This window comes from Mus caroli, chromosome 7 (assembly GCF_900094665.2).
Source record: "Mus caroli chromosome 7, CAROLI_EIJ_v1.1, whole genome shotgun sequence".
In the NCBI taxonomy this organism is placed as follows: domain Eukaryota; kingdom Metazoa; phylum Chordata; class Mammalia; order Rodentia; family Muridae; genus Mus; species Mus caroli.
The window spans coordinates 58,555,291-58,579,703 of record NC_034576.1 but is presented as its reverse complement, the minus strand read 5'-3'; the positions used below and the strand labels follow the sequence as shown (position 1 = coordinate 58,579,703).

The 24,413-nt window shown below is 38.1% G+C and overlaps 2 protein-coding genes across 4 annotated transcripts in view; one reads left to right on the top strand and one right to left on the bottom strand.

The window, feature by feature from the left end:
- Nipa2 (NIPA magnesium transporter 2) overlaps positions 1–19,812 on the top strand; it is a 23,268-nt gene extending 3,456 nt beyond the window's left edge. For both annotated transcript variants that reach the window (XM_029480104.1, XM_021166453.1), the window contains exons 3-7: positions 6,202–6,430; positions 7,885–7,941; positions 13,528–13,618; positions 15,216–15,376; positions 17,534–19,812. In XM_029480104.1, the coding sequence (XP_029335964.1) occupies positions 6,292–6,430; positions 7,885–7,941; positions 13,528–13,618; positions 15,216–15,376; positions 17,534–18,165 (1,080 nt within the window). In that variant the 5' untranslated portion in view covers positions 6,202–6,291 and the 3' untranslated portion in view covers positions 18,166–19,812. The remainder of the gene's footprint in view (positions 1–6,201; positions 6,431–7,884; positions 7,942–13,527; positions 13,619–15,215; positions 15,377–17,533) is intronic.
- Cyfip1 (cytoplasmic FMR1 interacting protein 1) overlaps positions 18,941–24,413 on the bottom strand; it is a 94,670-nt gene continuing 89,197 nt past the window's right edge. For both annotated transcript variants that reach the window (XM_021166451.2, XM_021166452.2), the window contains exons 30-31: positions 22,821–22,968; positions 18,941–21,068 (exon numbers count right to left, since the gene is read on the bottom strand). In XM_021166451.2, coding sequence (XP_021022110.1) covers positions 20,904–21,068; positions 22,821–22,968 — 313 coding nt within the window. In that variant the 3' untranslated portion in view covers positions 18,941–20,903. The remainder of the gene's footprint in view (positions 21,069–22,820; positions 22,969–24,413) is intronic.

The following is a 24,413-nucleotide window of genomic DNA, read 5'->3' as shown; positions in this document are numbered from 1 at the left end:
TTATATCTAAGTACACTGTAGCTATCTTCAGATGCACCAGAAGAGGACGTCAGATCTCATTACGGATGGTTGTGAGCCACCATGTGGTTGCTGGGATTTGAACTCAGGACTTTCAGAAGTGCTCTTAACCACTGAGCCATCTCTCCAGCCCCATACCCAGCTTTTTATAACTTTGGTGCAGGGTTTTGAACTTGGGCCCTCATATTTGCTGAGCTATCTTCCATGCCTCTGTTTTCTCTTTCTGCTGTCTTTTAAGCTTGACCCTGTCTTATAAAACATACCCACGTGGCATGTGCTCAGCTTCGTTTGACCTTCAGTTATAGAGTAGGAACAGGATCAGAGACTATCAAAGCAACTCATTTTTTTCAGGACATTCACACATATGTCCTATTAGTAAACTGTAAGTCCAAATGAGGTCATTAATTTTCCGAGTTTAGTGGCTTGTGGCTACCTTAGAATTGAAGATAAGTCTGCACGACTCTCCAACTGGTATATTTCCAGAAGTAAACAGACTGAAAAAGCAACCTTAATTCTAGAAAGCCGTTCATATAAAATTTGCTACCACAAATGAGTGCTTTTGTGGGAAACCCCCACAGATAGCCAAAGTAATTGTCTTTCCCCTCCTACCGTTTCTTTTAGACACCCCTCCCCCATTTCATGTTCTCCTTTCTCTTGAAACAACAGTAGATAATAGATCCATTGATAGAAAGGAGAAAACCAATAAGACAAAAATACAACAAAGCAAAACCATGGAGTCCATTTTACATTAGCTAACTGTTCCTGGAGTGTGGTTGATGTATCCAGTATCATTGCATTGGAAAAACTGACTTTCCCTTCCCCAGTAGGGATTGGTTATAAATTGCTTCTTGAGTAGGAATGAAACTTTGCGTCTGCTTCCCCTTCTCAGTGCTGGGATGTGTGTGGTGGAACTTGTGTGTGCTGTCACAGACTCTGTGAGCTCATATTATATGTAGTTCATACCAACCTTGTTAGTCTAAAGATGCTGTTTCCCCAAGCAGGGCAGTGGTGGCCCATGCATGCCTTTAGTCCCGGCAGTTGGGTGACAGAGGTTCTGCTGTTTGACACATTTTTTTCTGTTGATTTGTTGATAGGCATCAGCGGTTGGTATTTTGTGACTTGTGAACAGATCTATAGTAAACACTTATATGAAGATGATTTTTTGGCCTGTCAGCAGTTTTTTTCAGGTACAGACCTATAAATAGTATAGTTAGATCATGTCTTTTGTTTTTAGTTTTTGAAAGTATTTTCATACAAATAGGCTGTACTAGTTTACACATCCATTAATATGTTTCCTTATTCCTCCCCCGTTGTTTTCTTTATGATAGCCATTCTGATTGGGTTGAGATGGAATCGCAGTTCAATTTGATTTATGTTTTGCTGATAGCTAAGGTTGTTGAACATTTTTTGACTATTTATTGTTCACTTGTAGATAAAAAACATTTGTGTGTGAGGGTATTCTTTGGTGCATATGTAAAGATTAGAGGACAGCTCAGTTGTGAGTCTTCATCTTCTACCTTGTTATATGACAAGAGTGTTTGCATAGTTAGTGGATTTTGGTCTTTGGTTTGGTTTGGTTTTGGTTTTTTGAGACAGGATTTTTCTGTGTGGCCCTGGCTATCATGGAACTCACTTTGGAGACCAGGCTGGCTTAGAACTCAGAGATTGGCCTGCATCTGTTTTTCAAGTGTTGAAAATAAAGGTATGTGCTACCACTGCCTGGCTGACAGTTTTTTTTTTTAATTTATCCTTTTCCCAGGCTGTGAGCATTGTCATTGCATTTTACTCAATATCTAGTGATAATACTTCCTATCATACTTTGATATTTTACAGTTCTGGCTCTGGCAATTTGGTTCCATATTACAATGCTGATCTAGGTGAAGCTATTTATTACATATTAAATGGCCACTCTAGAATAGGCAGATTTAATTTTTTAGGGTCAATTGATGCTCATTCTATTCATCTGTATTGATCTAGAAAACATGAAGCATACGTAGGAGCTGCCAGAAAGCTGTGGGCTTAAAAGACCAATAATTTGCTTAGAGGTTAGGTTACTTGCTTATAAACAAGTAACCAGGCATGCAGAGTCTGATTAGCAGCAATGTAGGCAGAATTCTTTTTTTAAAAATTTTGATAGTATATAGAAGTGGTTGTCCATCTTGTTCAGAAATCCTACTTTTCTCCTCCCTGCATGTGTTTCCATCTCTGTAGCTGGTGGTTACAGTCAGATAGGGTGTGAGGAAGTCACCTTTAAACATGAGGTGACAAGTGTTTGGGCACATAGAGCGGTACCTTAGATTTGTTAGCTTTTTCCTTTTCTTACATGTATCTGTTACACTCAGAGCCTGACAGTCTCCAAACTCTTTACTTAGAACTACATTGTACATCTTGCCTTAGGAGCTGCAGAGGGAAGGCTAGAAATCCCTTGAAAGAGGAATCCAGGAAATGTTTTATATAGATGACTACTGGCATTAGTGTTATATTGATGCTGCTCTTTGACCTGTTCTCCTTCACAAGATGGATAGTAACTTAGACTATTGGACTATTGGGGCGACTTTCCTTTTGGAACTTAGTTGTGATTTCTGCCCTAAGATTCCTGCAGCTTTTCAGCATTGAAGGTGTATTTTATTAGTTTTTTTTGTTGTTGTTGTTGTTTTGTTTTCCGAGACAGGGTTTCTCTGTGTAGCCCTGGCTGTCCTGGAACTTACTCTGTAGACCAGGCTGGCCTCGAACTCAGAAATCTGCCTGCCTCTGCCTTCCAAGTGCTGGGATTAAAGGCATGCGCCACCACGCCTGGCGGAAACTGCTTTCTATTAGCATGCCTTTACTGATATTAGAACCAGCTGGTTTTGTTTCTCTTTGTGTTTCTCTCTCTAGATTTTTTTCTTTGTTTTTTGAAATAGAGTTTCTTTGTGTACCCTTGGCTGTCCTAAAACTAGCTCTATAGACCAGGCTGGCTTGGAACTCAGAGATCCACCTGTCTCCCTTCTAAATTCTGGGATTAAAGGCATGTACCACCTCAACTTGCCTTTTTCCCCCTCTCAATTTATTTATTTATTTTTTAACTAAAATCTAACTACAACACTTCTCTAAACTTCCCTTTCTTTCCTCCAGTCCCTTCCATATCATACTTCCTCTCTCAAATTGAGGTGCTCTTGCAGAGAACCCAGGTTCAATTCCAAGCACTGATATGGTGGCTTACAACCATCTGTAACTCACAGATCCTCTTCTGACTTCCATGAGCACCAAAGGCACATGCAGTACATATTCATGCAGGTGAAACACTCATACCCACTTAAAAAAAATTAAGCCTCTTTTAATATGTATGGTCATGCAAAAAGCTCAGTTCTTTTAGATAATCCTAACCAACACACCTAGTGAAGAGGATAGCTCACAGAACCCATTGTTCACAACACAGGAAAACATACAGAATTATCACAACTGACCAGCTAACTTGAACCTATGAACATAATGATGTTTATCCCTATATAACCCTTAGATGATTGACTTAAACAGTTCAACAGACTTTGTACAGTAAGTATAAAATTTCCAACATGGGAGCCAAGGATATTGGCTTAGTTGTAAAAACCTAGTTTGATCCCCAGTCCTGCACAAAACCAACCCAACATGCTTTACTGCATACTTCAGAGCTGCCAGAAAGCTGTGGTCTTACAAGGCCAATAATTTGCTTAGAGCTCAGGTTACTTATTTATAAACATGTAGAGTGTGAAAAGAACAATGTAGGCAGAATTTTTTTGTGGGTCTTATGGAGATCCCCAGTACTGTGTAAAGCCTACCCAACATGTCCTATTTACTTATTTTAAATTTTGTTAATTTTTTATTATTTTTGAGGCTCTTATTCTGTATCCCAGGTTGTCCTCAAACTTGCATGAAATATTTCAATATTTCAAATATTTCAAATATTCAAATATTTCAAATATTCAAATATTTCAAATATTCAAATATTTCAAATATTGGGATTACAAGGTATGAGTGAGCCATCATGCCTAGTTTTCATCTAACTTCTGAAAAATAAAGATCTGCATGTAGAAACTTTTGTGTTTGGCTTAGTAATTCTCCATTAAAGGTTTTAAAATACACCTTCTAAGCTGGGCAGTGGTGGCGAATGCCTTTAATCCCAGCACTTGGGAGGCAGAGGCAGGCGGATTTTTGAGTTCGAGGCCAGCCAGGTCTACAGAGTTCCAGGACAGCCAGGGCTACACAGCTACACAGAGAAACCCTGTTTCGAAAAACCAAAAAAAGCAAGCAAGCAAGCAAGCAAGAAAGCAGTTTCCTTCTTCCACATTGCCACCCACATTTAGGGTGGGTCTTCCTGCTTCAGATCATCTGATCAAAGAAACCCCTTACAGGAGAGCCTGGAAGCTTGCATTTCCTTGATTCTAGATGTAGTAAAGTTGACAACCAAGATTAACCATCACATGGCAGGGTATAAAGGAATAAGCAAAGTGTGGGAGACTTTTGGTCCAGATGCAAAACTGGCAATCTGCCACATGCATTTTCTTTCCCATTTATCAGAACAAGCCTGGTAGCCAAGTCCCAAATCAGTAGGATGAGAAGTATCTCATTGAAGTTTATGGGAGTCATAACGAACCTCTGCTGGTCTTTCCCCTTTGTTTGGAGTGCTACTAACTTAGTGTGGTAGTGTTTATTGTTGCTATAGTGTATATTGTTGCTTTCTTTCTTTTTTTTTTTTTTTAAAGATTTATTTATTTATTTATTATATGTAAGTACACTGTAGCTGTCTTCAGACACTCCAGAAGAGGGCGCCAGATCTCGTTACGGATGGTTGTGAGCCACCATGTGGTTGCTGGGATTTGAACTCTGGACCTTCGGAAGAGCAGTCGGGTGCTCTTACCCACTGAGCCATCTCACCAGCCCTATTGTTGCTTTCTTGTCTGCCTTCCTATTGAAGACTAAAAGTTACCACATTTGTTTTGTATGTACATTTGCATGGGTGTTATGTACATTTGCATGGCTGTGTTGCTCCTGGGGAATCAAATATAAGGCTTTGTGCATATTAGACATGCTTGGTCACTGAGTTACTTAGCAAAACAAACAAACAAAAAAACCTTACCATTTATTTAGAGGATTAAAATAATATTTATTGCATACAGCATGCATCTAATACATACTGTTTGAACAGAAACATTATGGGGCCAAGTATGGTGTCAGTGGTCCTATAACTTTGTACTCAGGAGGCTGAGGAAGGAGTATTTTTATTTCAAGCCCAATCTGGGATGCTGAGAGCTGGAAAAAAAGCATGTTTATTTTTTTTTTCCCCCTCTGCTTTGTACACCTTAGTTTTAACATCAGTGAAGTTCATGCGTTGGTTCATTTGGAAAATAAATGGACCATCTGTCAGCTTTGAACTGAGCTGTCTGGTCCTTATGTTCTCTAAAGACCAACAATATTATAGTCCATATCCCAGTAGATATGTTTGTTAAAATTGTCATCCTTTGCTAACAAAATAGTGCTAAAACTGTCCTGTCTATGTTTCCAGATAGGGCAAATAGATGATCAATTATATACTTTTATATCTTTACAGCTTCCTTTCCCTTAACTGTCTAGGGGCTCCCTGTGTTGCCTAAACTGGCCTCAAACTCCAGTTCCCTCTGCATCTGCCTTCTGAGTGCTAGGATATTTCTGAAAGAACAATATTGCATAAGAAAAAATTTCCTCTGTATGAACATAGATAGATATATCGATAAATATGTAGATAAATATATTGATGACCTAGATTCATGTATTGTTATATTTAATTCTTCTGTTCTTTTCCTAACAGCAAAATTATATTATAGACTATCAGTTAAGATTGGAAATAGTTAAAACAACACAAAGCTAAAATTTATAAAAATAATCCAAACTTACTACAGACCACTCTTTTGCCATAATTTGAAGAAACATAATTAGGTTAGTGCTAAATTTAAATAATATATGGATTTTTGATCAATTATTAGATAATCGGATACCAGTTTTGTAATGAGAAATAAGTTGTCAAAAGTAGTTAACTGCTTCCTTCTGTAGGAGGACTAGGAACTGTCCAATTAGGAACAGGACTAGTACGGAAGTATTTTCTTTCTTCTCTTATGAGGAGGGAAATGACTTGTGGATGAGCTCTCATGATTATTTTGTGAAAACCTCACCTTACTTTATATCATTTAGGTTTGAGGACTGAGTCACCTTGTCTCCTGTACAAGCAGTTTCTCTGTTCGGTGATCAATGTCACTCACAGGAACTTAAGTAACTAACGAAATGAGCCTGGGGCGTGGAAAATATGATTTTTATATTGGTCTGGGATTGGCTATGACCTCCAGCATTTTCATTGGAGGGAGTTTCATTTTGAAAAAAAAAGGCCTTCTGCGACTTGCCAGGAAAGGCTCCATGAGAGCAGGTAAGTTATGTCCTTTAGGTATCAAAAAGTACATATATACTCATACATTCGGGTTCTTTGAGTATAGACACACTGTCTTCATTCTTTGTGATTATATTTGAATATTCGCATTGCTCAAGTGATTTCTAAATATTTAATAGATAATCAGATACCAGCTTTGTAATGAGAAAAATAAGTTGTCAAAAGTAGTTAACTTCTTCCTTTTATAGTTACTGTCAAAATAGGAATGGGACCAGTGCCAAAGGAGTTTCCAAGGTTTAAGTTTCATTATATCTGCGCAGGAGGAAATTTGATCCATGAGTAGAACCAGGCTTTTATTAAAGACTGGGATATTTTATTCGTGATAGAACTTGTGACTTCTGCTTTAGATGTTTTTCTTGATGATGTGAAATTGAACAAAGGAAAGAACGGTCTTGCCTGATTTGCGTTTTCCAGTAATTGACCTGAATGGTGTATGTTGTTTCCCCCAAATTTACAGATGTGTTACAGTACCCTGGAGGATGCTCAGTATAATTGAACTTTAGTTCAATCCATGGACATCCATTACAGTTCCCTTCACTATGAGATATTAGTGCTTACATTCTATCTTCCTTGTTGTGCTTCATTTTAGACCTTATTGGACCTCATGAATAGACTATCTTTGTGGCCAGATCTAATTGAGCAATGTTAAAACATAAAACAGAGTCTCTTATGATTTAATGGACAAAGGAGAAAGAAAATCCTAGCATCTCATTTATTTTCTATACCCATTCAACCTTAGTCTTAAGGCATCCCTGTTATTCCTAAATTATAGGCTTGTAAAATTCACTTTTTTTCCCTTAAAACGGACAATGGCTGAAGTACCAATTGCTTTTCAACTTAATTTGGTCAAGGAAAAAGTAGATTGTCTCTTGGCAGTCTAGTTTGTGAGCATTTCTCAATCTTTGTAGGACCGTAGTGTCTTCTTAGGTGGGACTACATAATTATGTCTAAATAGCTTTCCTCTTTGCAGACTAAATCATTTGAAGTTGATCTATTTCTGCAATCCCCCTCCCTCTAGAAAGAATCCAATTGTATGAAGTTCAGGCTCTCCTGGAGCGTACTCTGAATTTCAGGCTGGCTTCAGACTTGTAGGACTCATCTCACTTGAGACTTCCAAGTGCTGGGATAGCAGGTGTGCACCGCTCTGCCCAACTTTGTTACTTTTTGTTGGTTCATCTTTCTTATTCATTAAAGCCGCCTTTTAAAAAGGATGCTAAGTATGAGGGTTAAGTTAGTCCTTTAACTCCAGATTATAGTACAAAGATAAATATTTTTAAGAGTCATGATCCTCATATCTTTTTTCTAAGGCAATCTTGAAATATCCAAGAAATATCATATCAGATACTTTTAATTCTGTGATTAATTAATACTTTTTATAGGCTTTAAAGAGAATGATAGTCTTCCAGAAAAATAAACTATTTCTTCATTCACAGGTCAAGGAGGCCATGCATATCTTAAGGAATGGTTGTGGTGGGCTGGACTGCTGTCAAGTATGTATAGAGAACATTTCAAGAAAGCATTATAGCTATATGTTAAATACTTTGCATATGTTGTTACAGCTCATATTAGCAAAGTTTAGAACATTTTGTGTTTATAAGTTAAATTCAAAATAGATTGAAGCCTATAAAAGTAGTTTAGTTAATCGCTTATTTATTTCAAATAATAAGATCTTTATAAGAACTAATCTGATTAAAACATTTTTGATATATCTTTGCCTTAAAAAATAATTACTAGATAAGTCGGTTAAAAGGTGTGTGTATGTTGGGGAACGGAGGAATAGAGAACTTGCCTAACATGTAAAACACCCAGAATTTGATTCCCTAGCACTTTAAAAAAGAAAAAATATATAAGATGAAAGTTAGGGGGAAAAAAATCAGATTTTTTTTTTCCCTCCATTATTTCTCAAGACTGTTCATTTTTATTTTGGTCACTATCTTTACGAAGGTAAGTGAAGGGGGCTGGAAAGATGGCTCAGTAGTTAAGAGCACATGTTGCTCTTGTGGTTCTATTCCCAGCACCCATATAATTGTTCACAACCATCCATAGTTCCAGTTCTGGGATATCCCACTCGGTTTTTTAACCTCTTTGGGCACCAAACATGCTCATAGTGTACATACATACATTCAGGTAAAACTCTGAGACACAAAATTAATCTTTTAATGGGACTGGAGAGATAGCTTAGGGGTTAAGAACATTGGCTGCTTTTCCAGAGGACCCAGGTTCAAATCCTAGCATCTACATGACAGTTCACAACTGTTGTAATTTCAATTCCAGGGTGTCTGACACCCTCAAACAGACATACATAGAGGCAGAATACCAATGTAAGTAAATAAGACTCACAATGTAAATAAGACTTACTGAAAAATATTTTTAATGTGAAATAAATTGTCCTTCAGACACCTGAGCCATAAGCTGTGCAGTGGTGTTACACACCTTTATTTAATCCCAGCACTGGGGGGACAGGTGGATCTCTGTGAATTTAAGACCAGCCTGGTCTACAGAGTGAGTTCCAGAACAGCCAGGGCTACACAGAGAAACCCTGTCTCAAAAAAGAAAAAAGAAAAGATACCTGAGACTTGATAACAGATATAACAGATGCTTATCTGTTGATCATCTCTTACATCGAGACGTTGGTTTTTTTTTTTTTTTTTTTTTTGAGACAGGGTTTCTCTGTGTAGCCCTGGCTGTCCTGGAACTCACTCTGTAGACCAGGCTGGCCTTGAACTCAGAAATCCGCCTGCCTCTGCCTCCCGAGTGCTGGGATTAAAGGCNTGCNCCACCACGCCCGGCTGTGACATTGTTTTTAGTGCTGAAGATATACTAGAAAAAGGAAAAAAGCACACCCCCCAAAAGTGCCCACTTATAAGAAGCTTACAAACAGTAAGAAGGATGAATAGGGTAAAAGGGGTGTGTGTGTGTCTGTCTGTCTGTCTGTCTGATTGTCTCTGTGTGTGCACGCGCTTGTAGCGGGAAGATACAAAGCTAGAAGGGGGATATAAACTGGAGAGTAAGTAGATAGACTTTGAGATAGGAGACCAGGAAGGACAAACCTTACTGGAAAGTAATAGACAGCTGAGGATGTGAGATATCTTGCCATATTAGGAAATAACTTTGAAATGAAGGAAATAGGATTTGTTTTTTTTTGTTTTTGTTTTTCGAGACAGGGTTTTGCCGTGTAGCCTTGGCTGCCCTGGAACTCACTCTGTAGACCAGGCTGGCCTCGAACTCAGAAATCTGCCTGCCTCTGCCTCCCGAGCGCTGGGATTAAAGGCGTGGGCCACCACGTCCGGCTGAAATGAAGGAAATAGTAACTAAATACTTTTGCTACTATGCTAAACTTTTGCTAGGACTGGGACTTGCCTGTGAATAGGATAGCCTTCTCTTTGATGCCCCCAGTTGTTCTTGCCTCCTGGTAGTCATACTTTTGAGTAATCCTCTGTTACATAGAGTTAGAACTGGCCTCCTATGGTCACAGAATCCAGGAAATGTGATGTATGACTTCTAAGGCTACATCATAAATGGATGTGCAGCGTTCCCCTTTTTTCTTAGATTGTTTTTAGGGAAGCCAGTTGCTGTGAATACTTTAAAACTATCTTTACAGGGATCCCTGAACAGCAGCCAGTCATACCAGTGCCTGGAATATGGTTCTAACCTTCAGATACTGCAGCCTTGGTTTATATCTGACCCAGGCTCTTAAAAGATCCTGACCATTTGCTAAAGTCTGGGCCAGCAAATCATGTCAGTAAACTGCTAGTTTTAGACTGACATACTTTAGAGTGATTTGCTCCATAGGTAGTGCTAGAATATGAAACCTTCAGGAAGCATTAAAGTTCAGTAGTAAGGGAGTTAGGGCAGTAAGGACAGAAGGAAATAAGGTCGGAGAAATGAGGGCATTTATTAAGCAATTGGTTTTTCAGGTCACAGAAAGGATTTTGAATTTGTTGGATAGAAAGCCTTCTTTGGAGAGCTTCAATAAAATATATGATATAGTTTCTTTGCCTACTGTGTTGATGCATAGATTGACTATATAAAAAAGAGGTGACAGCATGGACCAAGGTAGTACCAGGAAATAGTGAAATGAGTTCTGAATATGTTTTCAATGTAGTACTGACAAAATGTATGGTATGAAAAGACATTGAAGACTTGGTCACAGTCAATAGAAATGACTGTTCTGTTGCTAAAGGTTAGCAAGAACCTGAGCAGGTCAGCTAGGAGGAGATCAGGAGTTTGTTCTGAGTGCATTAATGTTAAAAGTTTATATTAAATAGTTAAACAGATATGTGAGATTGTCAGTTAGACAGCTCTGGACTTTGACTAAGTCATTCAGGCTGGTGAAAAAATTTGGGAGTTGCTATCTCTTTAAGACCAAAAGATTGCTTAGGAAATGAGAATATATAGAAGTCCAGATATCAGATACTCAAAATACAGAGTAGATTGATGTAGAGTTCAGGAGTAGAGGAGGGAAGAGATTGGAACTAAGCCTCAAAATAACAAGGGGAGACCAAGTAAGCCTTCTGTTTTTTGGAACCAAGTGATAGGGTTTGGGGAAACAGTTCTGGTTGGTGTCAAATGATGTTGCTACAGAGTAAGTCCAGTGAGGATTGAACATTGACTATTGGGTTTAGCAGTATGTAAAGCCTTAGTGACCATAAGCAGCAGCTTTGATATTAAAATCTTTTGTATGAAACTTTTTTAAAGATAGAAACTCATAGTATGGTTGCTCACACTTAATCCCAGTAGAAGCAGACAGGTCTCTTGAGTTTGAGGTCAGCCTGGTCTACATAGCTAGTTCAAGGTCAGCCAGAGCTACATAGTGAGAGCATTTCTCATTAGTTAGTTAACTAAAGGACATGGTTTTACAGAGCCTAGACTGGACTTAAACTGCTGAGGTTAGCAGCTAAAGATGACCTTGAACTTCTGATCCTGCTGCTTCTATGTTAAGTGTTGGAATTACAGGCATGTCCTCTCAGTTAGTTTTACACAAAACTTTTTTGAATATCAAAAAGAAGTGAAGGTGGATATAGTGGTACAGTGTTTGAGCCAGACACTGTGGTGTGTACTTGTAGCCCCAGTTACTCTAAAAAACGTTTTTCCCCAAGACAGCATTTCCCTTGTAGCCTCTATAAACTAGTCTGCCCTCAAACTCAAAATATACATGGCTCTGCCTCTCAAGTGCTGGGATTAAAAGACATGTTCCACCATGCCCAGCACCCCAGTTACTCTTTAGGTGAGGCAGGAAATATCAGTCAGGAAAAAATAAGACTTAAAATTCAAATACCACACCCCTGCCATCCCTTTTGACAGTGTCATGTAAGCAGAGAACAGACTCAGGTCAGTGATGTGCTAATTATTTTTTTGTCCATTTGTCACAATCTGGAGTCACCGAGGAAGAGGGAACCTCAGTGGAGGAATTGCCTCCATCACACTGGCCTGAGGGCTTATCTGTGGAGCATATTCTTTTTTTTTGTTGGTTTTTTTTTTTTTTTTTTTTGATTTTTCGAGACAGGGTTTCTCTGTGTAGCCCTGGCTGTCCTGGAACTCACTNTGTAGACCAGGCTGGCCTCGAACTCAGAAATCTGCNTGCCTCTGCCTCCCAAGTGCTGGGATTAAAGGTGTGCGCCACCACACCCGGCTGTGGAGCATATTCTTAATGATTGATATGAGAGGGCCCAGCTCACTGGGCAATATCAGCCTGGGTGGGTTATCCTGGATTATATAAAAAAGCAGACCAAGGTGGGCTGGATAGAGATGGCTCCATGGTTAAGAGCACTTGTTGTTCTTGCAGAAAACCCACAGCCATCTGTAACGTCAATACCAGGGGAGCTCAAGTCCTCCTTTGATTTACTTGGATACCAGGCACACGTGTAGTATACTTGTATGCAGGCAAACAAAAACATTCATACACATAAAATATACATATAAAAATTAAAAAAAAAAGAAAGCCAGTAATCCTTCAGTGATGGACTGTGAATGGAAATGTCAGTGGAAGACACTACTTTGTATGCCTGACCAAAAAACGTAATAAAAACATGCAGCCTAGAATTGTGGGTAACATTTGCCTGTCTATGATCCTGGTACTTAAGGGGCTAATGCAGAAGGATCAAGAGTTTGAGGCCGGGAGCTTGAAACATGGCTCAGTAATTAAGAGCACTGGCTGCTCACAGCTGTCTCTAACTAGTTCCAAGATATGCACTATCCTCTCTGGCCTCTGGAGGTCGAGTCATGCAAAGAGTACATAGATGTACTGTAGACAGAACACTCATGCGCACAAAATAAACACAAAATTTAAAAGTATGAGGCCAATCCAGGTTACATATTGAGAACTGGTCTCAAGAACAAAACATCCCAAAGAAGGGGCGTACTAGGAAATACTAGTCAAACAGAAAGCAGTATTGAAAGCATATAGTAATAGTATATTGATGAATCAGTCAACATTGTCACTGAAAACAAGTTACAAAGCTGGAGAAAAAAAATCCTCCCCCTTCAAAGTGTCTTTGCTAAAGTGCCATGAGCTTGTAGCTCCAGCTGTGTGGAGGCTGAGGCAGGATCATTTGAGTCCATATGAGGTTCAGCCTGGGAAACATAATGAGACTTCATCTCTTAAAAAGGAGGCCAAGATGGCAAGAAGAAAAGAAAAAAAAAAGGAGTAGGGAAGAAGGAAACAAGATGAGCTGAAAGTGTGCACTTGAACTGCCAAAACAGCATCTCAAAAAGTAAAAAAAAAAAAAAGTTGACTTAAAAAAAGAAGAATCCAGAAAAAAATTAAGAAATTTACCTTTGTATCAGTGTCAGCTTTCTTTAAAGTGTATTTGTAGTCCTGGTTGACAAATATATTAATACCCTTATGCATAAATTATATCTTTTAAATTAAAATTATTGCTTTTAATTACATTTACTTGGGTTATTGGTATCAGATGTTGGCAATTTATAGCACTTGGACCTAGATGAGAGAAGATATGGAAGTTGTTATGAAGTACAATATAGTTAAAGTAATAGGTATGTGTTGCATAAAATGCAGACATCTTCGAACTGAGTCCATTCCTGTCTGAGATGGTTTTTATTGTTCATCTCTTCAGTGGGAGCCGGTGAAGTGGCCAATTTTGCTGCATATGCATTTGCTCCGGCCACATTAGTGACTCCACTAGGTGCGCTCAGCGTCCTCGTAAGGTAAGACTGTATTTCATGTGAGAAATGGTATTTTAGTCTGTATGATACTAGTGTGCTAATTATATGTCAGTATACTTGTACACCCTTAAGGATTTTTAAATAATCTCTAGTAGTGTTATTTCAAAGTTATCTTCTTTGCATAGTTAGTTATTAATTTGTGGGACAAAACCATTTTAATCCTTCCTTCTGCTTATATCCAGGACCAGCATAGTGATTTAAACTTTAGAAATGTTGCTACTTGCCTTAACATTTACTATTCAGTATACATATATTGCTGTAGGTAGGATTTATTAACTACTACAGAACATCAAGTCTTGGGGGTGGGGTGGGGCGGAGGTCGAAAGACTGGCGTGAGGTACTTGTTTCGTAAGACCAACTTAAAACTTGTCCTGTTTTGTTACTGTAATGGTTGGTCCTAATAGCTAAGCCTATTTCAAGTCTGGATTTTGGTTACTATTTTGAAAGTTGAGAACTGCTATTGCCCTTTCTATTAAATTATATATAAAATATGATTATGTTTTTATTCTTAGCTTTTCTTTTTTATACTGTGAACTTATTTGTTTATTCTGTACTTTATTTTTAGGTTTGAATAAAACTAACTATAAGTTATAAAAACTTTGCAGTATATAGGCAAATTAATAATGAAATGTTCTCAGATTATAGTTTATTGACTTTGTATTTCCAAATAATTTAGGATGACTGTAGGCAAATCATACACAATTAAATCAATACATAGGGCTGGCAAGATGGCTTAGCAGGTGAAAGCACTTACTGCCAGGCTTGGCGGAAGGGAGACAGCCTACGTGTGCAAGCTGTCTTCATGTCTTCACACAGATAGAAACAGAGATGGGGGGTGAGGGGGGAGATAAATAAATGTAATTTTAAAATAGAAGGCAAACTTTGTACATAGAAGTTTTGTAAACTTGAAGCATTGGCTTGGATATAGTTTTTATTAAGAACTAGGCTGTATAAATTATACCACTTGATATTTCATATGGAGTCTTGTAGTAAAAAGATGATAAATGCACAGTTTCAGTGTATATGAAGGAGGTGGTTCATTTTGTTCCAGGGGTTTTAGGGCAACAGTTATGATGGTCCTAGAATAGATTCTACAGCTCATACAAAAATGCCAGTCTAAGAGTGAAGCAGTAAAGACGACAAGGGAGGAAGTATAGTAAGTATGCTGGAAAGGCAAGGGGGCAGGCAGTGCTTTATTACATTGTCTTCTGGGAAGGACATGAGTTCCCAGTTGATAGAGACAGAGAGCCACAGTATTCACAGCCAAGCAGTCTCAGTCAGATTGGTCAGGCTAATTGATTAGGAGGGTGATTGCAGAATATACTTACTGAACAAAGGAGACAGGTACAGAATGGAGGCAGAGGCCACATTTTTATCCTGCTAGTTGGATGCTCACAAATTCAGGTGAAGAGACAGTGCTTTCTAGCTAAGCAAACTTTTAAGACCTGATTGTACATTTTCTTTGTCAAAAGCCTAGAAGTATTTTTGTGTGAGCTCAGTGATCTGCATTGCAAGTCTGTTAATTTTCAAAGTTTGAAAAGAGCTAATATAAGTGTTCAACCTTTATTCTTCCTTTTAGTGCCATTCTGTCTTCATACTTCCTAAATGAAAGACTTAATCTTCATGGGAAAATTGGGTGTTTGCTAAGTATTCTAGGGTCTACAGTTATGGTCATTCATGCTCCAAAGGAAGAGGAGATTGAGACCTTAAATGAAATGTCACATAAGTTAGGTGATCCAGGTAAGAAAAACTTCATTAATGTTACTGTACTTAAATTTTATTTTTATTTTAATTTAGATTTTGTGTGTACATAGATGAATTGTTTTGCACAGGTTATAAGAAATGGTTCTCATGTGTCCCTAGCCTCTTGTCTTTTTTGTTGTTTAATCATGTTTTTAATTTACAAATACTATCCTTCTATCATTGCTATTTCCTTAGCCATAGTCATTATCCGGTACTTATTACACTTATATAGGGTTACTACATTTCTTTATATCCTCCTTACAATCAAACCTTTATTTTTAAACATTATGATTACCCCCTTCTTTCTCTCTTCTCGGATTTTCACACGTTCTCCCTTTATAGCCAAGCTGGCCAGCTGATTGGAGGTTTCTTGTATAGCTCGAAATTTACCTCATGATCGTTATCTTACTTGCTTAGTTATTCCTAAATATCCTGAAGAAATCATCACTTCCCTTCCTCTTTGAACTCTTCTCTATTGTCTAGTTCTACTCTCAAGTTGTCTAAAGTACATCAGGCAGCCTGGGTGGACTTTGAACCAGTTATCTGGTTCCCTGTCACCTTTGAACTGCTCCACAGTGGGTGTGAGTGTTCTGTACTACTGAGTCACATTCTGATGCAACATGTAGAATCCAACTTTTTTTTTTTTAAGACACATTTTCACCATGTAACTTAGGCTTGTTTGTAACTCTGTATACACTAAGATGGCTCCAGATTAATAGAGATCTACTTGCCTCTGCCTTTCAAGTGCTAGGAATATAGGTATGTGCCACCATGCTCAGCTCAGGATTCAGTTTTCTCAGATTTACTGTGGTATTTGAGTTACCCTGTACTTTTGATACACTCAGAAATATGTCTATTACTGCCTTTCTTCCCTTGTTTCTGTCTGCTTTAATAGCCTGTTATTTGTGGAATTTGAAGTAGAGTGACTTTTCTTAGCCTTGATTTGTTTCCTGTTCTTTTTTTTTCTTATTTTCTTTTTGACAAAGTCTTATGTAGCCTAGGCCAGCCTTCAACTTTTCCTATAGCCAGAGATAATCATGAGTCCCACATGCTTCTGCCTCTGCTTCCAGACTGTTAGAATTACTGGCACGTGCCCCTCCCCCTCAATTATTCCCATTTCCCCTTTTCATCTTTCCATACAAAAGGTTATTTATGTACTATGTGCAGTGGAGAACTTCTGAGAATCCCTGAGAACTGTGGCTGGCCTACATAACTGTACAGTTGTCAGCTGTGACATATCTCCATACTCAACCAGGACCCCAACAGATTATAGGTTCTCTTGTTGACTTGCTGCTTATCCTGATACTTGATTTTATTTCTAGATGTGTCCCTTTTAAAAAAACAACTCATAACTTCTGATTTTTACACACACACACACACACACACACACACACACACACACACACACACACCTCCTGAGTGCTAGAATTAAAGGTGTACACCATCACCACCTGGCCATAACTGATTTTTGCAAATAGAGATGAACATTCAAGGGTACTTCCTGAACTTAGTCTACACTGGCATCTCCTTCCCCTGTTCTGATTATCATTTCCCCCTGCCCTGTGATTTAGTATACATTAAAAGTGTTACTGATGCTGCCCCACGCCTTTATTCCTAGCTCTCAAGTGGCAGAGGACAACCTGCCTGGTGTAGATTGAGTTCCAGGACAACCAGGGCCTGAGGAGAAGTCCTGTCTTGAAAAACCAATAAAAATAAAAATGTTAGTGGTGTTTTCTTTTTTTTTAATACTATGAAGCATATTTTAATTTTAGACTGTGTACTTTTACAAAGTGGTACTGAGGATCGAATCCAGGGCTTTCTTTGCACATTCCAGGCAGTCACTCTGCAAGCTGCACTGTCTCCAGCCCTCCAGTATGTACTTCTGATGTATTTGTGTAGGTGAGACTTTGCTAGAGGATCAAGAGAGAAGTCACCACCTGGGAATTATTTTCGTAGTGTCTTGTGTCTCTTTGGTGTGAATAGGAGTTACCTACAATGAGTAACTTACGAAGTCTTTAACATTTCAAAATGAATCCATCAAATAGTTTTATAGGCAAGATATATCTGAGGATGCAGTACTGGGAGTTATGTATACCTTTCCTGATGATTTTGTGTGTGCATTGTTGTAATAGAGCTTTTCTTTGCTTCCTCTAGGTTTTGTGGTCTTTGCAACATTTGTGGTCATTGTGGCCTTGATATTCATCTTTGTGGTGGGACCTCGACATGGACAGACAAACATTCTTGTGTATATAACAATCTGCTCTGTGATTGGAGCATTTTCAGTCTCCTGTGTGAAGGGTTTGGGTATCGCCATAAAAGAGTTATTGACTGGAAAGCCTGTTCTACAGCACCCCCTCGCCTGGATTCTACTGTTTAGCCTTGTGGTCTGTGTGAGCACACAGATTAATTACCTAAACCGGGCTCTGGACATTTTCAACACTTCCATTGTGACTCCAATATATTATGTGTTCTTTACAACTTCGGTTTTGACTTGCTCAGCTATTCTTTTTAAAGAATGGCAGGATATGCCTGTTGATGATGTCATTGGGACTTTGAGTGGCTTCTTCACAATCATTGTGGGGATATTTTTGTTGCATGCCTTTAAAGATGTCAGTTTTAGTCTAGCAAGTCTGCCAGTATCTTTTCGAAAAGATGAAAAGGCAATGAATGGCAATCTTTCTAGTATGTATGAAGTTCTTAATAATAATGAAGAAGACTTACCCTGTGGAATTGAACACACTGGTGAAAATATTTCCCGTAGGAATGGAAACCTGACATCTTTTTAAGGACATGTTTGAAACGTTAACCTATAATTCTGTTATAAAGTGATTTTCGAGTATCAGAATGTATCTGAAAAAAATTATCCTCAAATAATGTCCTCTAAAGACAATCTTTTTTTAAGTTTTCACTAATTTGGATCAAGAAATTACTTTTCTTATAGTTAAACAATGGTAGCTCACTAATATGACCTCAGTACATGGCTAATTTCTAATAACATTGTATTATTGTAAAGGTATTTTACATTTTTATTCATTCTCCAGAAATTTAAATGCACTAATGACAAGTTTTAAGCTTATAAAAATGTTTTATTTTTTCCATTGGTGATGAACATTAAAATGTACATTTGTGATCCCAATTCCATCAATACCTCATCATACTAAGGCTTTTTGATTATAAAGATATGTGTGTGTGATTCTAAGAAAATAATTCTCAGGTGGTGATTTGTCACCCAAACATCTGGTTTCCCACACACATCTGCTGGCCTCCTTTTGGAAAAACCCACTGTGCTATCAGTCCGTACTTGCTGTTTCCATAGTGACTAGATCTCTGTGTCATTTTATGTGAGCTCTTGGACCTTTCAGTGTGGTTCAGAATGGGTTAGATTGTCATTCAGCCCTTAACTCTGGGTTATCAACAGAAACTTGTGTTTCCTTAAATTTAGAAACTCATGCTTGCATAAAATGGCAGGTTGGAACAAAATCCTTATTTTGATCCTAATTGCTTAGATTTAAAATGTTTGTAAAATAGGTCTCTTTGAACCAAGTGATTTATTTTGCTTCAGAGTTTGCTTTTTTTTTTTTAGAAACTGTGAGAAAATATTTAGAAAAATATAAGCAGGTACAAAAAGGTTAGGCCAATGTAAGGAACATTCTCTGGCTTTAGACTTGCCCACTTCAAAGTCATGTACTAGCTTAAAAAAAAATCACTCCCCTCCATCCTATCCCTCACTGACAGGAAGAGCTGAAGCTGTTTCCTGTTCCTGCCCATGGTTGTATAGTAGCTTAGTATACTGGTTTTGTGGGGGAAAAAATATTTATTTTGGAGTGGGGGTAGCTTTGTTCTATTTATTATTGGCACTCTTAAGGACTCTTGCCTTCTCTGACTGCCTCCCTCTATGTAAGTCCTTTTTGGGCCATACTTGGTTCCAGTCACAGGACCCAGTATATTCTACACAAATGTTCTAAAACTGAGCTACAGTTCCAGCCTTCCTATATAACTTATAAATGTCAGAGAGAATAGGCTTCCCCCTTATCCTCACAAATATAATTTATGTCTGTTTTATGTACTGTATGTCTTATTTTGCACATAAAAAAAAAAGCCAATGTTCATTCCCTTGGGGGTGAAAAGTTTCCTCATTGAGAATGTGTGTTGTACATACGACACTTTATACGTACATAATCTTGTACGCAAGCATTTTATTTGGCCTATCACTTGGTAATATAGTGGTTAACTTTTAAAATCTACACTTCATAGGGTCGGTACAGATGCTATTACGACTATTCATATCAACAAAAATATTTTAGGTAACTTTTTGATAAATAGGCTTGTTTAAAATGTAACTCAGGTTTACAGTACAGCTGGATAGTACCTGTGTTTTATTTTCTGTGTAAAATAAAGCTTAAAGCTTTTGGACTTCAGGGTTTCCCAGCCCAGTGATGTTTCTCTTTTTTAAGACAGGGCTCTTACTATGTTCCTTAAGCTGTCCTTGAACTCTTGGCTCCATTGATCTTCAGTCCTCAGCTTCCCATGTAGCTGGGATGTGAGTGGCACATCACTGTACCAGATTTTCAATTAATTTCTCTCCACTTTGATACTTCTGATAGTACAGCAAAATTGGGTTGTTGTTTTTCACATGTCCAAGTCCTATAGTGAGATAATTCCCCCAGCAATCGAGAAGGTATGCTGAGAGCTGTTGGGGCCAGCCAGGCCCAGTTCCCTTTTTGCAGTGTCAAAACCCCTGCCCTCCCCCACACTGTTGGCCTTAAAGAGTAGATGCACATACCATTGCAGTTCTGGTGTTCCTTTCATGTCCTTCATGGACAACACAATTGCTGTCTTACATCTCACTGGCTTTCATGTCATCCCTGCCCAGACCTGAATGTTAAGTTCTAGTTGTGTTTGAAAGATGTCATGATCTTGTCCTATTGAACACGTCCTGTGAAATGTGGGTATGTACAGGGATGTTTATGCCAATGAACAAACGCAAACAGACTGCATTAATTTTTATTTCTCTAATTGTTAAGTCATATCTCACAAATCAGACTCACTGTTGGATTTAGTTGAACAGAGGAAACAATTTCACTATTTTGGCATAAAAGGAAACTGTGACTTAGAAAAGAGTTCCTAAAAGGCCATCAGAAAAATCCTTAAACAAAGCTCGTCATTAAATTTAAAAGAAACTGGTAGAGGTCTTTTTTTGTTTTTTTATTTTTTTTTAATACAATTAGTTGGTATGCTCGTACAGGATGAGTGAATTTAGCATTTTATAACTAGCTACTGGAATATTCAGCATGAAAATATTTGTTAATACCGTAATGGCAACAACTGGTAACCATATTCTCAGACTTCCCAATTCCAAAGGCATATACAATTTTAGTATAGAAAAATAAGTACATTTTATAAAGTTAAGCTTTCAGATCAAAAGTAGGTTCAGACATAATGGAAAATAGCCCCTAAAAATTTTAATATAGTTTACATAAAGACAAACGTGCCATCAGTTACTGGGATGCTGTGAGCTTAGCCCTCAGCTACTGGCTAGGGACTGGTGGATGGGTGGCTGGAAGCAGCGTACATGTTCCACAGGTGTGCTCTCCCCATCACCAGATTTCAAGTACTTGTCCAGGATAGTGATGATCTCATCGTTGAGAATCTGGAACTTGCGAATCCTCTCCACCATCTTCTTCAATGGCTACAATTAGATCAGACCGTTATATTTATTGTACTTTCAAATTCAAGGATTCTACTTGAGAAAAAATATAGAAAATTAAATTGACTCCTACCATCTTTCTAATATCCCAGTTGGAATAATGAATACATTTCCCATTTAAATTCACCCTGTAACCTTAGTATTGTAAGTATAAAACTTAAAAACACGACGTTCATTCAATTACCAGCTGCCCATTGGCCAGGAGAGGTGGCTTATGTCAGTATTCTACTACTCAAGATGAAACAGGTTTACTTGAGTTCAAGGCCAGCCTGGGTACATGGTGAGTTCCCGGTCATGCTGGATGACCCTTTCCTCCAAATCCCAAAAGCAGACAAAGAAAAAGAACCTATGAGCCAGAAGCTGCAATATTAATATATAGTATATATTAATATATATAAAATAAAGTTTAGTATGCAAAAGTTGTATATTTCCAGTTTAACAGTTCTGTGGAGAAGATGGTTAAAGATCTTTTGAGAAGATGCTGTGATAAATAAAGATCACAGAAACAGAACTTGAGAGCATTGCTGGTTCTGCTCATACAGGAGGTAAATGTGAGAAGAGTAGACTGGAGTGAAGAGACAGCCCATACTATAGCTGGAGACGTCATGAGAAGCTCTAATAACCCAGGGTGGTAACAATGAACAGTGAACCACAGCAAATCTTTAATGGACACATCTAAATCAAACACAAGAATGCCAGTCTTAAATGTCTGACTCCAGGGCCTTTAATTATCAGAATATAAAATTTGTATTTTATATATGCTATATAAAATAACAAGACATGACAATTTGAATATACCTGCCAAGATTTTAAGAACCAAATTAAAACTTAAGAATTTTGAAAATAAAAATTCTGGTTAACTTAACCTGAAATGAATTGGTTACCTCAGAGACATAGCAGAAAAAATATGTTGGTTATATTCCAGAGAGCCAATAAAGAAGGTACGGAAACTAGAATAACCATTCACACATGCCCATATTGAATTTCTTTGCAACTATGGATAGTCTTCTTAGTGACTTCAAGAGAACTGGATTGCCTGATCAGACACAGTCTAATAATCTAAGCAGTTTCCTAAGTTGTTGACAGGAAAGATATGGCAAAAGTGGGTGGTGCTCTGTCATTTGAAGGGGCCATGTGGAAAGCATGTGAGGAAATGAGCTGACAGCAGGAAATGGACCTTGTTTCTACAGTTACAAGAAACTGAAGTTCAGCCACTGACTAAAAGGAGACTGAAAGCACATTCATCTTTGAAGGCCTCCAGGGGAAACACACTCCTTTTAGCTTTGGGAGACTAAGCAGGGGAATCCTCGGAGCTATGTAGATGTTGAAAAGTGAGATAATCAATGGTGACATTTCTGTCATTAAGCCTATTGTGAAGTAAGTCATATGGAAAGCAGAAGAAAGTTTACCAATAATGTTCTAAAAGAGAGAGAAGAGAAAACATTTGAAAACATAATATTTTCTGTAATTCAGTTGTGGAGAACTTTATAAAATGACAAAAAGGTAATAAACGTTTGAAAACTGCATGGTTTGGAAGCTAAAGATTAGAATAGTGTGTCAATAATCTGAAAATGCAGTTAAGATAAGTAGATCTAATTACCTTAAAAAGAAAAAGGAAATAGAAAATATTTTTAAAACTTTCTGGGTTATGTTTTGTTTAGAGTAAACATAATAATGTTTATATTTGCTTGAATTTTATGTTAGGATATTAAGCATTAGATTTTGTCTACATACCACATTTTTGATGATCTCATCTTTGCCGTCATGTTTCTGAACTTTGAGAAGATGATAGCAGAAATCCAACACAGCAAAGCGCCGCTGCTGTCCAAGAAGTACAATGATCATGCAGCCAGCCCAGTGGAGCCCATCTCCAAAACACTGCCTAGTAGAGGCACCAAGCAATAAGGAGAATGAACAAACAGGCAGACTCTAATGAGTGTCTCCAATCAGGCTACATTAGTTCCTTTGTCCACAGTTCCTCAGATGGGAGAAAGATGAGCACAAGAAATTTTCTCCTATAGGAGGAACAACCATATGAACTAACCAGTACCCCAGAGCTCCCCTGGGACTAAACAACCAATCAAAGAAAACACATGGTGGGACATGTGGCTTTAGCTACATATGTAGCAGAGGATGATGGCCTCGTTGGTCATCAATAGGAAGAGAGGCCCTTGGTCCTGTGAAGATTCTATGCCCCAAGGGAATGCCAGAGCCAGGAAGCGGGAGTGGATGGGCTGGGGAGCACGGGAAGCAGGGAGGGGATAGGGGATTTTTGGAGGGGAAACTAATAATATTTGAAATGTAAATAAAATATCTTATAAAATTAAAAAAAAAGTGTAAAAGCCAGTGTAGATGAAAGACACAAAGAACCCAAGATATATACCCAACAAGGCTGCCTTACATATAAATTTACAGAGACAATGGTAGCATGCACACAGCATATACCAGTTTGTACCAGATGAGGTTCTAGCAATGAGATGAAAAATGGACATACACCCTAATTTCTAACCCACAGCTATCTCTAATTACTATACACTTGAAATTTAAAGAATTGATTTTTCTCCAAAGGAGTTTCATTGGGAAACAAAACTACTCTTTTTTTTTTTTATTTATTATTATATGCAAGTACACTGTAGCTGACAGACCAGAAGAGGGTGTCATATCTCACTATGGATGGTTGTGAGCCACCATGTGGTTGCTGGGATTTGAACTCAGGACCTTTGGAAGAGCAGTCAGTGCTCTTACCCGCTGAGCCATCACCAGCCCCACAAAACTACCCTTAAGAGTAGGCCCCATGCTTATCAGTAAACGGGCAATAGGAAACACAGTCAAGGAGCTCTCCAATGGTCCTCTTTCTTACAATGTGTCACGGTTTTCTCTCTCCCTGCTCAATCCTTTGTATGTGGTATGGCTTCTAGTTGTGTGGTTTTACAGGGTTCCTGTGTATGCAGAGACTTGTGCCTCTGCATCTGTATGGTTCATTCCCTTGGTTCCTTTCCTTCTCTTTATTTGTTGTTTTGTCTTACTCTGATTGGTTTAATTTTGCTTTGTCTTATTATTTTTTTAAATAAAATTTCCCTTAGGTATCTTTTTGTTTTCTAAGAAAAGACAGAACAGGGTTAGATCTGGATGGGAGGAGATTTGGGAAGGAAATTGAATGGAGTATGTGCTATATGAGCAAAACATTTCTTTAATAAGAAAGAACGAAAGACAAATTCTTAAATTTAAATGCATTTCTACTTTTGTAATATACTGTTGTATATATGTGCTTGTGTTAGGTGTGCACAAGCACATATGTGTATCTACGTAGAATTGATTTTTATGCAA